Raw genomic sequence first — 14,984 nt, 5'->3', positions numbered from 1 at the left:
AGTCTCATAACATAATACCTAAAAATATCCAGGTTTCAATAAAAAATCATTTCACACACTGAGAAACAGGAAAATGCTTCTGAATGGAAAAAAGACCATCAGTAGATGCAAACAATGAGGTGACAGATGTTGGAATTATCTGATAAGGATTTTACAGCAGCCATTATAAAAATGCTTCAACGAGCAAGTATAAATGCACTTTAAACAAATGAAAATGTAGAAAGTCTCAGCAGAGACAGAAATTCTCAGCAAATAGAAGATATAAAAAAAAAACCAAATGGACATTTTAGAAATAAAACACACAATAACTAAAATATAAAAATCAGGAATAAATGGGCTCAACAGCAGAACAGATTAGACAGAAGAAAGAATCACGGAACTTCGAGACAGAAGAATAGAAATTACCTAATCTGAACAAGAGAGAAGCAGGCTGAAAAAAATATCATATACAGAGCCTCAGGAAACTGCAGGACTTAAAAACAAGCAAACAAACAAAAAAAACTTCCTAAATTATTAAATAATTTTCAGTTGCAAATTGGATTTTCCAAAGGTCTTTGCAGCTGGTCCTTAAGCTGTTAAAGAATGATCATACGAAGGATATATAAAAATCTTTGGTGTATGTACTGATATTGTACCTAAATTGGACCTAGGTAGCCTAAAAGTTAATGCAGTCTTTGAAGATTTACAGATAGGGACAAAAAGGTACAGTCAAGGTAGTAAAGAAATCAAGATCACTGTGTCATTTATCATGTCCACCAAGAAGATGTGAGGTGACATGTTCTCTTCAATCTATGGAAATTCAAAATGCACCGCTTAACAGAGACCAGCTCTGCAGCTGGTAGGTAAGTCTTGTGCACAGAGAGAAACATTCCTACCATCTCAGTAAAAAATGGTACCTTGCATGTACTGACTGGTGCTCTGAAGTTTTGCCAAAGATAAGATACAATTTTAACAGTCAAAGGGCCACATTTAAAGCCATTGTAAACCTATGTTAATTACCAGTGAGCAGGATGGGAATATTACTCTTTTTTTTAATACAAAGTAAGATTTTATAATAGGTAAGTATGTTCAAAGATCGTCCCTCAAAGTTGAACTTGTTTGAACCATCAAATCTAAAGAAATCCAATCAAAAAATTAAAAAAAACAAACAAACAAGATTAACAATTTGGCTTTTGAGGGGATATACAGCAAAGACTGAAAGACCTCAGAAGTATTTTGGCTTCTCTTAATTTTTTTTTTTTTTTTTTGATTAAAATGAAATGAAATGAAACTCCAACTTAAAAGAAATCCAGAACTACTTTAAAATTCTTGTAAAGATAGTCACATAACATGGGCTACCCCAATCCTACTAAGTCTATTGTTTGCCCAATGCCATCAAGGTTTATAGAGTAAGATTCAAATATCTGGTATCCAGACAATGTTCACAGCTACTTCTCCCTTAAGAGAAGCAGAAAGGCAGTTTTAGGTGTGGTCTGTCTTTATGCCCCAAACTTGATCAATGTATACAATGCTTACACATCCAAATATGTGCAAGATTCAACAGGAACCCTCTCCCACTGCTGTGCTGAGTACGCAAGTTTCCCTGAGATGTCCGCATCACCAAGGGCTCCGTTCTAACTCTGGTCGACAGTTTCTGAACAATGCGATAGTGTAGATAGAGGACTATATAAAATATAAGTTTCTCTCAAAAAGATTTATGGTGTTTGGGGATAAAAAAAATATATCAGTCTTCTTGGCTAAAGGTTGGCAAATGTGTTTTCAACTTTAAAATGTCTGACACGGGCTCTTTTCTTTGTTGATAGAAGCTGAGTCCAGTGATGTGCTCAACATCTGTGATCCGTGCTCTGTGTAACATTAACAGTTCTTCAACCCATGAGGATTCATGCTTCCCATGCTAGCAGAATAAGAAATATAAAAGAAAAGTTACCAAGAGGACACTCAGTTCACTTCTATACACGCTCCATCTTCCCAGTTTAATCATTTATGAGACTTCAGCTCTAAAGTGGAACATGCCATATGATTTGTTAGGCATCATCTCTCCTCTCGAGTAGCTTTCCTTCTAATACATACCATGTACGTTTGTTTAATTAGATGCATCAAGTTTGGGAAAAAGAAAGTATACATGCAAAAGATGATCCTGCATTAAATAGGTTTAAGAAACTTCAATGGTGTGGAGTTAAAAAAAAGTCGGAAAACAGAAATTACATGGCATGGTAGAAAGAATATGGGAATTAATATAAAGAATCTGGTTCTCAGTCAGAATGGCTATTATTAAAAAGTCAAAAAATAACAGATGCTGGCAAGGTTGTGGAGAAATAGGAACGCTTTTACATTGTTGGTGGGAGTGTAAATTAGTTCAACCACTGTGGAAGGCAGTGTGGTGATTCCTCAGAGACCTAGAGGCAGAAATACCATTTGACCCAGCAATCCCATTACTGGGTATATAAGCACGGGAATATAAATCATTCTGTTATACAGATACATGCATACATATGTTCAGTGCAGCACTATTCACAATAGGAAAGACAAGAAATCAACTTAAATGTCCATCAGTGATAGACTGGATCAAGAAAATGTGGTTCATATACACCATGGAACACTATGGTGTATGTGGTCAATGATAGACTAAATAAAGAAAATGTGGTACATGTATACCATGGAATACTATGCAGCCATAAAAGATCATGTCCTTTGCAGGGACGTGGATGGAGCTGGAGGCCATTATCCTTAGCAAACTAATGTGAGAACAGAAAACCAAACACTGCATGTTCTCAATTATAAGAGGGTGCTGAAGGATGAGAACACATAGACACGTGTGGGGGAACAACATATACTGGGGCCTGTTGGAGGGCAGAGGGGGGAGGAGGGAGAGCATCAGAAAGAACAGCTAATGAATGCTGGGCTTAATACCTAGGTGATGGGATGATCTGTGTAGCAAACCACCATGGCACACATTTACCTATGCAACAAACCTGCACAACCTGCACACATACCCCTGAACTTAAAATAAAAGTTGAAAATCTTTTAAAAAGAGACTAGTTCTGTGACTATCTTATCAGGTAAACTAAGGAAAGTTATTTAACATATAAATCTTGATTCCTTTATCTGTATCCTCCTCATTGGGTTATTTTGACAATCAAATATAATGATGTGTGCAAACATACTACAGAAATACTAGTTTTTATGAGAATGTGTTATCTACAAAGATGCATGAAGATGCCCACGTGGGCCAAAGCCACATGCTAAGAACGGTGGAGCAGAAAGAGGGAAAAGTTCTGGGTCCCCAGTGGTGCAGTTGACCCAAAGCGCCATCCCAGGACTGTGTACAGCTGGACTTCCTATTCTACGAGGAATCCCTGACTTGCTTAAGCCACTGCAAAGGGGTTTCTGTTATTTGCTGCAGAACCCTACTCTAATTGATGCATTCAATGACGATATAATCTCTCAAAATAAAGAAAGTAATGAAGCAGGCAATGGCTGCATGTATCTAAGAATGCCCACAAAACTGACAACTTTCAGCGGAGTCAGATCAGGCAACCAACTAGTTAAAGTCTTGCTATTCTGTATTTAATTCTGAAGAATAAGGGGAAAAATAACTCAATGAGAAATGTGTTCTATAGGAACAAGTAATTCTGAAAGTTTATCATAGAAACAAGGAGAGACATATCTTCATGAATTTTAACGATATATAGAAAGACTACTACCATCAAGGATGGCAAATGGATCATTGTATTCTACTCCTGGGCCCAGAGAAGAGCTCACTATTTTGTTTACTTCTGTGTCCTCAGTACCTAGAGCACTTGATTATAAATATCAAAGGAATGAATGGCTGAATCAAAGTAGTAGTGAATGAATGAATGAGTGAATGCAGCACTCTTCCCTGATGAGCTCATACTGGATCTCAAGATCCTAAATCCAGGTATACCTACCACCCATTCACTGGGACTGGTATGAAAGTTACATCTTTTTGCAGATTCAGGTCAAGACTTACTTGGTGTCACTTCAATGAATATGAAAAAAAAAAAAAAAACAAAACAAAACAGGAAATGTGGGAAGTACTCTGAAAGAAAAATGTTTTGGCTCACCATAAGGAAAAACTTAAAAATTGCTAAAATGGGCCGGGCGCAGTGGCTCACGACTATAACCCCTGCACTTTGGGAGGCTGAGGTCGGCAGATCACCTGAGGTCAGGAGGTCGAGAACAGCCTGGCCAAGACGGCGAAACTCCATCGCCACTAAAAATACAAAAATTAGCCAGGCATGGTGGCAGGCACCTGTAATCCAAGATACTCGGGAGGCTGAGACAGGAGAATTGCTTGAGCACGGGAAGCGGAGGTTGCAGTGAGCGGAGATCACGCCACTGCCCTCCAGCCCAGGCGACAGAGCGAGACTCCATCTCAAAAAAAAAAAAAAAAAAGAAAAGGCCAAGTGCAGCGGCTCATGGCTCATGACTGTAATCCCAGCACTTTGGGAGGCCGAGGCGGGCAGATCACGAGATCAGGAGATTCGAGACCATCCTGGCTGACACGGTGAAACCCCGTCTCTACTAAAAAATGGCGTGAACCTGGGAGGCGGAGCTGGCAGTGAGCCGAGATCATGCCACTGCACTCCAGCCTGGGCGCCAAAGCGAGACTCTGCCTCAAAAAAAAAAAAAAAAAAAGTGCTAAAATGTTATGCAGTCATGATGTCCCAATCTACAATGTAGATTTTTAAAATTCTGAGCAAATAAGATAATATAAAACAATTATTCCCAAACACACTGGTATGACAATAGGATAAGGAAAATATTTTTTATAATTGATACATAGAAAATTTGAAATGTTGTCTAACAACTTTAAGACTAATTTATAACAGTGCTGACACTTTGAAATTATAAATCCAGTTTTGAAATAAGAGAAAATCCATACTTCAGATAAACCTAGACTTTAGTGGTTAAGCCATACAAAGTTTGATTCTGATCTGATTTTTAGTATCTTTACCAGACAAAGGGGCCAGGCAGGGTGGCTCATGCCTGCAATCTCAGCACTTTGGGAGGCCAAGGCAGGAGGATTATTTGAGGCCAGGAGTTCAAGACCTGCTTGGGCAACATAGCAAGACCCTCTCTCTAAAAAAAAGAAAATGAAAAATAAAAGCAGACAAGGGTAGTCTTCCCCAAAGATATGTCATCTTAAAAGATCAAATTTAAAAGCATCCTGTAATTTCAAAGTCCATGTATATTCAAGAGTTGTGCTTACTCTCACTGTAATGTCAGATGTATGACACAAACAAATATGCGTATGTCTAGATTTTCAACATGCAAAGTAAATACACAAAAGCTACTTACAACACAGCTCTCACTGTTATCAGTCCTGTGAGGCAAAATGAAAGCCAAGGTGTCTAAGTTTTCACAGTGCAAAGGAGTCTGAGATGCATCTTTACAGCTTGTTAGCACAATAAAGAAGTGAGTTGGAATCAAAATTTCTTGATTACGGATGACTCTTCTTTTTCTGTAAAATATGCCAATATTCATTTTAAGAAAGAAATAACTATCTTCCTTTTGATGACTATTTCAGTAGAGCATGCTTTTAATACATATAAAAATCAAATTCAAACAAATAATTAAATATAAGAAGCTAGTAATCACAATGCCTCAACATATTCTGCCAGAATCAGAGTAATAATTAGAAGACAGGCAGATAGACACAGTCCAAATAATTTTGTTTTCTGTAGAAATTTATTGACTTTTGGAATTCTTTTAGTTCTACTTAAAGACACTGAAATTGAAACACTAAAGAAAACAAAATATCATTTGTAAACACCTATGACCAAGAGTATAAACCATTACCGATAGTCTTAACTTCTAGGCCATTATAGACAAATAGTGGGCAGAGAAAGAACTGGTTAGGAATTTTTTATTTCAGCCCCTTCAGAGAGGACATGTTGTCATGAATTGTTTGTTCTAATTGGATTTTCCTCCTTATCTTAATAACTTAATCTTTTAAACTGCAGTATATTATCAAAGATGTCCCAAACATCTTTACCTCATAGTCATTCTCCTATTTCTTTTCGTTTTAAGGCTGTTTGTTTTTTTAATATCTTTCAAAACTTAAGGTAGTGGAATCATTGTTTTCAAATATGACCTTATATAGAATCATAATCTATAAAACTATTTAAACAGAGGGCTCTGGGTGAAGCCGTGGGTAGGAAGCATATGCAGTTCTCTTCTTTATCCTCTCTAGTGCTACAGTTTCTAAGGCAGCTTTACACCTCAAGGGAAAGTAAAAAACTGTAACTTTACAAATTGATGTGCTCTCCGGTGTATCTGTAAGTCACATACATCTAAGTCAGCCTGGGAGAGTAGGAAAGTTCTGAGAGGGGATGAATCTCAGTGGAATCTCAGTCTTTTTCCTACGGACTTAACAGCGAAATTGCTTCCCAAACTACTGTAATTATTGTTTTAATAAAGATCAACCAGTTTCCAAAATGTTCTCTCCCTCTCTCTTTTTAAAAAAGTGCCACCGATGGTTTCCTTCAGACGGTTGCTTTTTATCATGGCCTTCCAGCCAGAGTTGGGTAAAAGCTGTAACATTCATGCAAGGCCACCAGACTCCTAAGCACTACAGCTTTATAACCCTATTCATTCCTAGACTCAGGATATCTGTAGCCACACCATAGAGTTCTTCATCTTCTGAATGACAATATATTAAGATCATACCTTAACAATTAGCCACACAGAGATCTTAAATGAGTTCAACATTTAAACTGAGCTCAAAAATTACTCAACTGAACTGAATGGGTGAGAAACACTACTTCTTTTACCTAAAAAATATTTTACTGAATGCTGAGCAAAACGCCAAAATTGATCAGATATTTCAAAAGGATTCCTGTGTAGTCAGAAATGTCATACACAAACATATGACACTGGATAAAAAAGGTTCTGCTGACTCAACTGGATGGTAATCCCATTTGGTTCCTATTTTTAAGAGTAATGAAATATGTTCTTACTGCCTCAGAATCTCTAAGGAATCATAATGTCCATCATAATCAAAGTCAAACACAGGACCACTGACGACATTGACACCATTTCTTTCTTCAGCATACTTTCGCAGTAGGGTATCATGAAAGTAGCGCCATATAACTGAAACGAGAGGGAAGACAGTGTAGTTTCAAAAGAACAAGGTACCATGTTGTCATGCGAAATAAACTAACACCATGATTCAAAATTAGCATTTATAGTAAATAAAGATAAAGTCAAGTTTGGCTTCAGTCTTTGTTTTGTTTTATTTTTTGTTTAGAGACAGGATCTTGCTATATCACCCAGGCTGGAGTGCAGTGGCACAATCATAGCTCACTGCAGCCTCAAATTCTTGGGGTCAAGAGATGCTCCTGCCTCAGTCTCTAGAATAGCTAGGACTGCAGGTGCACATCACCATGCCCAGTTAATTAAAATTCTTTGTAGAGACTAGAGACCGGGTCTCACTGTTTTCCAGGCTGATCTTAAACTCCTGGCCCCAAGCAGTCCTTCTGAGTTGGCCTCCCCAAAGTGCTGGGACTGCAAGCATGAGTCACCACACCCAGCCTTGGCTCCAATCTTAGTGTGAGGTCAAAACTTCGTTGTTCAGCCTTGACCTTTGAAAGGACTCACAGACAAAAGCTGAACCCAACTCTATTTGAGGTATCACTGAACAAGTACATCATGTTCAAATTGTGATCATATGTCATCATCAAGCATAGCAACATTGCAAACACAAACAAGGCATATTATTCAGATTTCCTATTAATATCTGAATTTTAACTTTGAAATATTCACAAGTATTCTAGATATATATTAGAGTAAAAACTCCCTTTATGCTTATATTTTGATATTCTATACATCAATATAAGTAACTGTATTTTTATTCCTGTAAAAGTCAAATGCTGCAAGTTAATGATGATGCAAAGTCTATTCATCTGAAAGCACAATTATCAAGAACTTCCAAAAAGTTAAATAAGGAAGCCGAATGAAAGTTAATATAAGCGATAGCAGACTGTATTAGCTGAATAACTTTAGGAAGTGCATCATATACTTTCTCATCAAAAATGTTTGCAAACAATTAAATACAAAGCAGAATGGATACTGGAATATATGATAATTCTCATATTTGTAGAATTTTTGTGTACTAGTATGCTCATAGTTAAACCTTTAAGAATGTATTTGGTATTAATTCATTTAATCTAGACCACAGTCCTATTACATATGAATTATGTCTATGTGTGCAGAAATTAATGAAAATTATCAAATATAGAGTTAACATTTTTTTACCTTGAAAACTCTGGTACATTGGCACTATATTTGTAGTAAGCAAAGCTTCAGAATATATTCCACTTGAATTTTTATTTAGTTCTACAAAGAGAAAAGAAGACAAGTTTTTCATTCTTCACAAATAACATAAGAAATTATAGTTTCTTATGGCAGAGGCGAGCATTTTTAAAAACTAGCTGAGTACCACCTTAAACCTGAAAAACTTTCCCAAGTACTGGGTCAAGGGAAAATGTAATGTGTTTGGTCAAGTCCTTTACAAAAATAAAATATTTAAGTCTTTTCAAGATGAGCATGTCAAAGAAACATAAACTTTAATAACAAGAGCCCCAAATTAAACATATTCAAACTTTATTGACTTTATTTCAGCAAAAAGGAATTGTGTTGACAATCTTCTTTCCTTACACTTTTTCACAGTGAAAAGAAAAAAGAGAACATCTGGCTCCAGAACAACACCTGCTACCCAGAAAAAACATCACAGGATGTCTGTCTCGAAATGCCATACAAGGCTTCTCTGTATGAATTTGAGGCTTGGACCTAGTCTATTTTTATAATGCAACAGCCAAGTTCTGACTTCAGACACACACTCTGGGAGCTGAACTGGATGCTGATGGTAGTTGAGCACCTGCAGCTTTTGATTTTTGCCTTTTAAGGCTGGCCGCAAAATGGCTTCTCATCAACATACAAATTTGCCATTTCAAAAAATAGTATACTTAGCTTCAAAAAAGCCATTCCCTAGAGGTTCTGCATCAGTGAAAAAGCAAGAATATTTAAGCCTCTACCTTTACCTACTTCTCTGATAATCGCATTTTCTTTTTAAACAACAAAGTTAGATCTCCTTCCTAAGAACCTTGATATATTCTTCCGACTTGATATATATATATATTCCAACTTCACAGTATTCTCAAATTCCGTTTGAAAGAAATGCAGAAAGGAACCATGAAGTGTGCTGCTTCCACATCTGCACTAAATCAAGTACCCCCCAACAAAAAGAAAATTTTATAAAATTTAAGTTTTAGATGATTGAAATTTTTCTGTTGGTAGTTCTAGACCAAATCCACGATTTTTCACCAATAAATAATGTATGGTAGCATTTATAAACAAGAAAGAAAACAAAAAGAAGAGGATAAGAAAAGGGAAGGTCAGGAGAGGAAGAAACTTACGTGGTGGGGAGAGGAACCCATAACTCACTTTGGTGTTATTTTTATAAAATGAACATTTATGGACAGGACTAAGAGAAATTCTAAAGTCCTGGTACAGACAGTTGGAAAAGTCTTCCGTAGAGAAACTGTCCTGAAGAACGAAATGAAAAGAACTCTCAGATATCAGGCACAGAGAAGAAAATTGCTTTATTAATATTTAAAGGTGAACTATATCATAAAATTATGAAGCTCTAGCTGTCAGCTCATGTCCTTGACTATTTTCCCATTTTCCTACTAGTATATTCATCTTTTTTTCTAACTAAAGTGTAAAAATGCTTTAAAATATTAAAGATGCTAATTGTCATATTTGTGCAAATATTTTCAGATTCTGCTATGCTAATATGAAATAATGTTTAGAATATTTTTATCTACAATTTGAAACTTTTATTTATTTATTTATTTATTTATTTATTTATTTATTTTTTAAGACGGAGTCTCTCTCTGTCACCCAGGCTAGAACGCGGTGGTGCAATCTCGGCTCACTGCAACTCTGCTCCCCAGGTACAAGCGATTCTCCTGCCTCAGCCTCCCGAGTAGCTGGGACTATAGGCATCTGCCACCACACCCAGCTAATTTTTGTGTTTTTAGTAGAGATGGGGTTTCACCATGTTGGCCAGGCTGGTCTTGAGCTCCTGACCTCAGGTGATCCACCTGCCGCAGTGCCCACGAAGTGCTGGGATTACAGGTGTGACCCACCACACCTGGCTAATTTTTTGTATTTTTAGTAGAAACCGGGTTTCACCGTGTTAGCCAGGATGGTTTCGATCTCCTGACCTCGTGACTCGCCCTCCTCAGCCTCCCGAAGTGCCGGGATTACAGGTGTGAGCCACCACACCTGGCCAATTTTAAGGTTTTATATAGTAAAATGCTGATTTTTAGAGATCTGAGTCTATCTTCCATAGCCAACTACACTGCCAAAAGTCGCTGGAGTAAGGGAGGAGAGTCACTGAACAGCAACACAAAAACCTCAAGCATCGCAATGACTGTAAAGTCATGCAGTTTAATTATATAAGAAAACTGAAAATGGAATCAAGGAACACCATAATTAAGGTATAAATATTAATAAATAGGATGGGGTGCCTATAAAAAGTGGTGTAGACTGATCAATCACAAAGTGAAAAATTTTTTTAAGTGTTTGGTGTTTGAAGACAGTCTTGAAAAATTTTTAAAATCAAAGTTCAAGAAACTTTATATAAATATATGTGTGTACTATATATTTGGAACATAGAAATTATATATAAACAGACATTTCCCTATCTTTTTATTTGGCCATCTCACTGATTAGTAAAAATAATTTTATTTTTTAAATCAAATTGCTGCCCTCCACTATGCCCTCTCAAATCCCTTTGTCGTTCCCTTAGGGCATCCTGTACCTTACCAGTCACTTTCAGTTTCATCCCAGTTTAAAATTTCAATTCCATGTAAGACCAAAATCTCATCTTCCCCCTTCTCTCTTTCCAGCACCATCTCCTTCACCATTCCTTCTTCTACCAGAGCACCCAGGGGGCCATGAGTGATGGGGAAGGCTGCTTTTATTTTGGGATATTTGCCCTCACTCTTTTCAAGGCCTAACTCCTCTGGTGTTGGTGGTGGGCAGGATTCTGGTGTCTCCCTGGTTTGGGCTCGTGTCTTCCTATAGATGGTACATGCAATGATGTCACTAGCTCTAATGGCTTTGCCAAACAGTGAGGGCTCCCTTAGATTTGGACAGCTGAGGGAAATACTTGTCCTCACACAGCCATGTATTTAGAAATGGGTAACTGTGACTGATCCTAAGGCTGATTTCCTGCAATTATAAATTGGAATCATAAAATATTAAAACTGGGGTCAGGGAGGGAAAAGAGAATTCTTTTCTTTTTTCTTTTTCTTTTTTTTTTTTTTGAGATGGAGTCTCGCTCTGTAGTCCAGGCTGGAGTCTCCTGCCTCAGCCTCCCGAGTAGCTAGAACTAGAGGCGCCCGTCACCACGCCTGGCTAATTTTTCTGTATTTTTAGTAGAGACAGGGTTTCCCCGTGTTAGCCAGGATGGTCTCGATCTCCTGACCTCGTGATCCACCTGCCTCGGCCTCCCAATTTGCTGAGATTACAAGCATAAGTCACTGTGCCCAGCCCAAAACAGAATTCTTTACTGCACAACCCTCATTTCACAGAAGAAATTTGGTCTGAGTTCTCAAAGTCATGCAGTTGCTCAGTGGCAGAGATTGAACTGGAACTGAATTTTTCTGACTCCCTGTTCAGTGTTCCTCTAATGCAGGAACTGAGTATAAAGCCAAGGTGAACAGTGAGAAACTATGCATTCAATGTTCTGCTTAATCATTAATTTGAAATAGCCACACATAAAGAGGCGACAAATACTTGCATTTCTGTCCACGGTATAGGATGTCCAAAGGGGCATTAAGATGTCTTGGCTGTATCCACTCATAAACTGGTGCTGGGAAAGAAGACAGATGGTGTTTTTCTTCTGGAGAACTCTGGGTCTTCCATAGGGTAAAGTTTCATGCTTAATATTCTTCTCTTGGGTCATAGGATGTAAATAAATAAATTTAGTTAGTGTGCATTATATGATAATACATAGTGTGATACCCTCATCTAATCCTTTCTTCTACTTAACCATATTGAAGATTTACTTTTAACTATTAAAAAAAACTGATTACAAAGGGTAGAAGCATAAACACTTAAGACACATGAGATTCACTGTAATTTTTGCCTATAAAGATTCTGAAATCAATGTAATATCAAGATACCATGAGGACACTACATGAAATTGCTAAATATTCCAGTTAATTCAAAGTTATATTACCAAAAATTCTTAAGCATTATTTTAATTACTTATTCTTTAGGACACACTCCAGAAAGTAAATTTTTTTAATGATATATGTATTTGGAAAGCAAAAGTTCAGAATTGAAACTATGAGATTAAACTAAATAAAACAGTAACAATACAGATATTATTTATTGCCCTTTTTCCAAATGTCAAGTGCTTGCTACATATCATATAACTAATTTTTACATTTCCATATGAATTAAGGTTATATGCCCATTTTACAGATGCGGAAACAGCAGCTGATAGGCAATACTCTTTCTATGAACATACAGTACCTAAGCTCATATTCAAACTTGGATCTACTCCATTCTGAAAGTGCCACCATTCACTACAATATTTTGCCACCTTGAAGATATCCTAGGGATTTTACAGAGACAAGGTCATATCAGAATTAACACAGAATTTACCTCTTTATTCTAGTAGAAAGAAAAAAAAATGTGTGCCAGGTAACTTAAGGATGAGAGAGTGTATTATAGTGACTCCAAACATTCAAGTCATAATTGAAAAATTTCATCAGTTGTCTGTATATCCTTGATTTTTGGTCAAAAGTGATGAAGAAATAGCTTTAGAGCAATAAATCAATATATAACCTTGTATGATTAACTAAGAACCAGGTGAGATAGAAACGTAGGTATTTTAAATGGGAATCTGAGTCTCTACTATCAACCTATAGAAATCGTCAAAAATTTCAGAACACCTCCATCGTGTTCATAAAGTGTGATTCAGCTTCCACTAAATACGTTACATACAATATCCACCGCAAAATATCTCTTCTTTCCTTATGTCTAACAGTCTAAACTGTCAAGCAAAGAAACCTCTATGTTTCATCAGGTGGTCCTCCAGAACTCCCTTTATTTTATTGGTTATTCTCAAATAATGTCCCCAAACCAGTTCTCTGCATTTCACACTGATGAGAAAACTGTTTCACATTCCAAGCTTGAGGGTAGCATGCCTTACCTTCTGCCACGGTCAGATTAAACTGTGTCTGAAAATCCTCAATTGGCAAAATCTAAAAAAGGTTATAAAATTATTTTTAAGGACTGAGAGACATGTTTCAATTTTTGTAACACAGAACAGCCATAGATTGATTATCCCTACATAGAACAAAGATACAATAGTCTTGCATGAGTGGATTTTTTTTTTTTTTCTCTTTAAAGGCAAGAGTCTTGCTCTTTCACCCAGGCTGGCATGCAGTGGTGCAATCATGACTCACTGCAGCCTCGGCCTACTGGGCTCAAGCAATCCTCCCACCTAGGTTCCCAAGTAAATGGGACTCCAGGCATATGCCACCATGCCCAGGTAATTTTTTTAGCTTTTTGTACAGATGGGGTCTCACTATGTTGCCCAGTCTGGTCTTGAACTCCTGGTCTCAAGCAACCCTCTCACCTCGGCCCCCCAAAGTACTGGGATTACAGGTGTGGTACACCATGCCTGGACAGAAGTTACTTTTTTGATGAAGAGGACAGAGGAGAGGAATGACAGTTGCAAAAGATAAAATTCTTAGTATAAGCATTATGCCAATAATTAAAAAATAAGAATACGATTGCTGCTTTGTAATTCTTATCTAGGTACCCCAAGTCTTTCTTCTAGTCTAACTCAAGTCTAAAACAAAATGTAAAGCATAAAATAAACTACTCTCCAAATTGCTGTATACACACATATATAGTATATATACATATACACATAGTGTATATATGTATATTTTTGATATATATATCAAAATATATATTTATATATTTTTAATATTATATTATATTTTATATATAGATATATATTAATATATATTTTTGTATATATGTGTGCACGTGTGTGTATATATATATACATATATATATATATATATATTTTGAGACGGAGTCTCACCCTGTTGCCCAGTCTGCAATGCAGTGGTGCGATCTTGGCTCACTGCAACCTCCGCCTCCCGGGTTCAAACGATTTTCCTGCCTCAGCCTCCCAAGTAGCTGGGATTACAGGTGCCCACTTATGGATGTTATCAATTTTGTTCATAACTTGTCTAGTATTTTTATCTTTTTATAATAATGATATATTAACATGGAAGTAAAAAAGGACAGCGTAATATATTCATTTCATACCAAGAAATCTTTTTTCCTCCCTACACTTAACCTGAATTGTATTTTTAAAAAGGTACATTGTGATTGGTTTACTATGTGCTCATGACCTCACTGCTAGAGTAACAGTACAGATTCCCTAATACAGGATGCTCAAGAACTGAACTAGACTTCTTCACATCTGCACCCAAGTCAAGTCACAGCTCCATGGAATTAAAAATAAGAGCATAAAATGCAAAAACTAGAGGCCGGGCGCGGTGGCTCAAGCCTGTAATCCCAGCACTTTGGGAGGCCGAGACGGGTGGATCACGAGGTCAGCAGATCGAGACCATCCTGGCTAACATGGTGAAACCCTGTCTCTACTAAAAAATACAAAAAACTAGCCGGGCGTGGTGGCAGGTGCCTGCAGTCCCAGCTACTTGGGAGGCTGAAGCAGGAGAATGGCGTAAACCTGGGAGGCGGAGCTTGCAGTGAGCTGAGATCCGGCCACTGCACTCCAGCCTGGGCGACAGAGCGAGACTCCGTCTCAAAAAAAAAAAAAAATGCAAAAACTAGAAAGAGAAAAGAAATATTACAAAAGATCTGCATGTGCCCCTTAGGATTAAAATATATGT

The 14,984-nt window shown here is 37.2% G+C and overlaps 1 protein-coding gene across 1 annotated transcript in view; it reads right to left on the bottom strand.

Annotated features, from left to right (window-relative positions):
* Positions 1 to 1,047: 1,047 nt before the first annotated feature.
* ENPP1 (ectonucleotide pyrophosphatase/phosphodiesterase 1) overlaps positions 1,048 to 14,984 on the bottom strand; it is a 79,256-nt gene continuing 65,319 nt past the window's right edge. Inside the window, exons 19-25 of the mRNA XM_023230658.1 lie at positions 13,259 to 13,310; positions 11,837 to 11,991; positions 9,441 to 9,570; positions 8,281 to 8,361; positions 6,984 to 7,116; positions 5,323 to 5,485; positions 1,048 to 1,894 (exon numbers count right to left, since the gene is read on the bottom strand). Coding sequence (XP_023086426.1) covers positions 1,724 to 1,894; positions 5,323 to 5,485; positions 6,984 to 7,116; positions 8,281 to 8,361; positions 9,441 to 9,570; positions 11,837 to 11,991; positions 13,259 to 13,310 — 885 coding nt within the window. The 3' untranslated portion in view covers positions 1,048 to 1,723. The remainder of the gene's footprint in view (positions 1,895 to 5,322; positions 5,486 to 6,983; positions 7,117 to 8,280; positions 8,362 to 9,440; positions 9,571 to 11,836; positions 11,992 to 13,258; positions 13,311 to 14,984) is intronic.

Source organism: Piliocolobus tephrosceles, chromosome 5, assembly GCF_002776525.5.
Source record: "Piliocolobus tephrosceles isolate RC106 chromosome 5, ASM277652v3, whole genome shotgun sequence".
NCBI classification, from domain to species: Eukaryota; Metazoa; Chordata; class Mammalia; order Primates; family Cercopithecidae; genus Piliocolobus; species Piliocolobus tephrosceles.
Note: the sequence above shows the minus strand (reverse complement) of the source record. Positions and strands in the feature narration are given on the sequence as shown.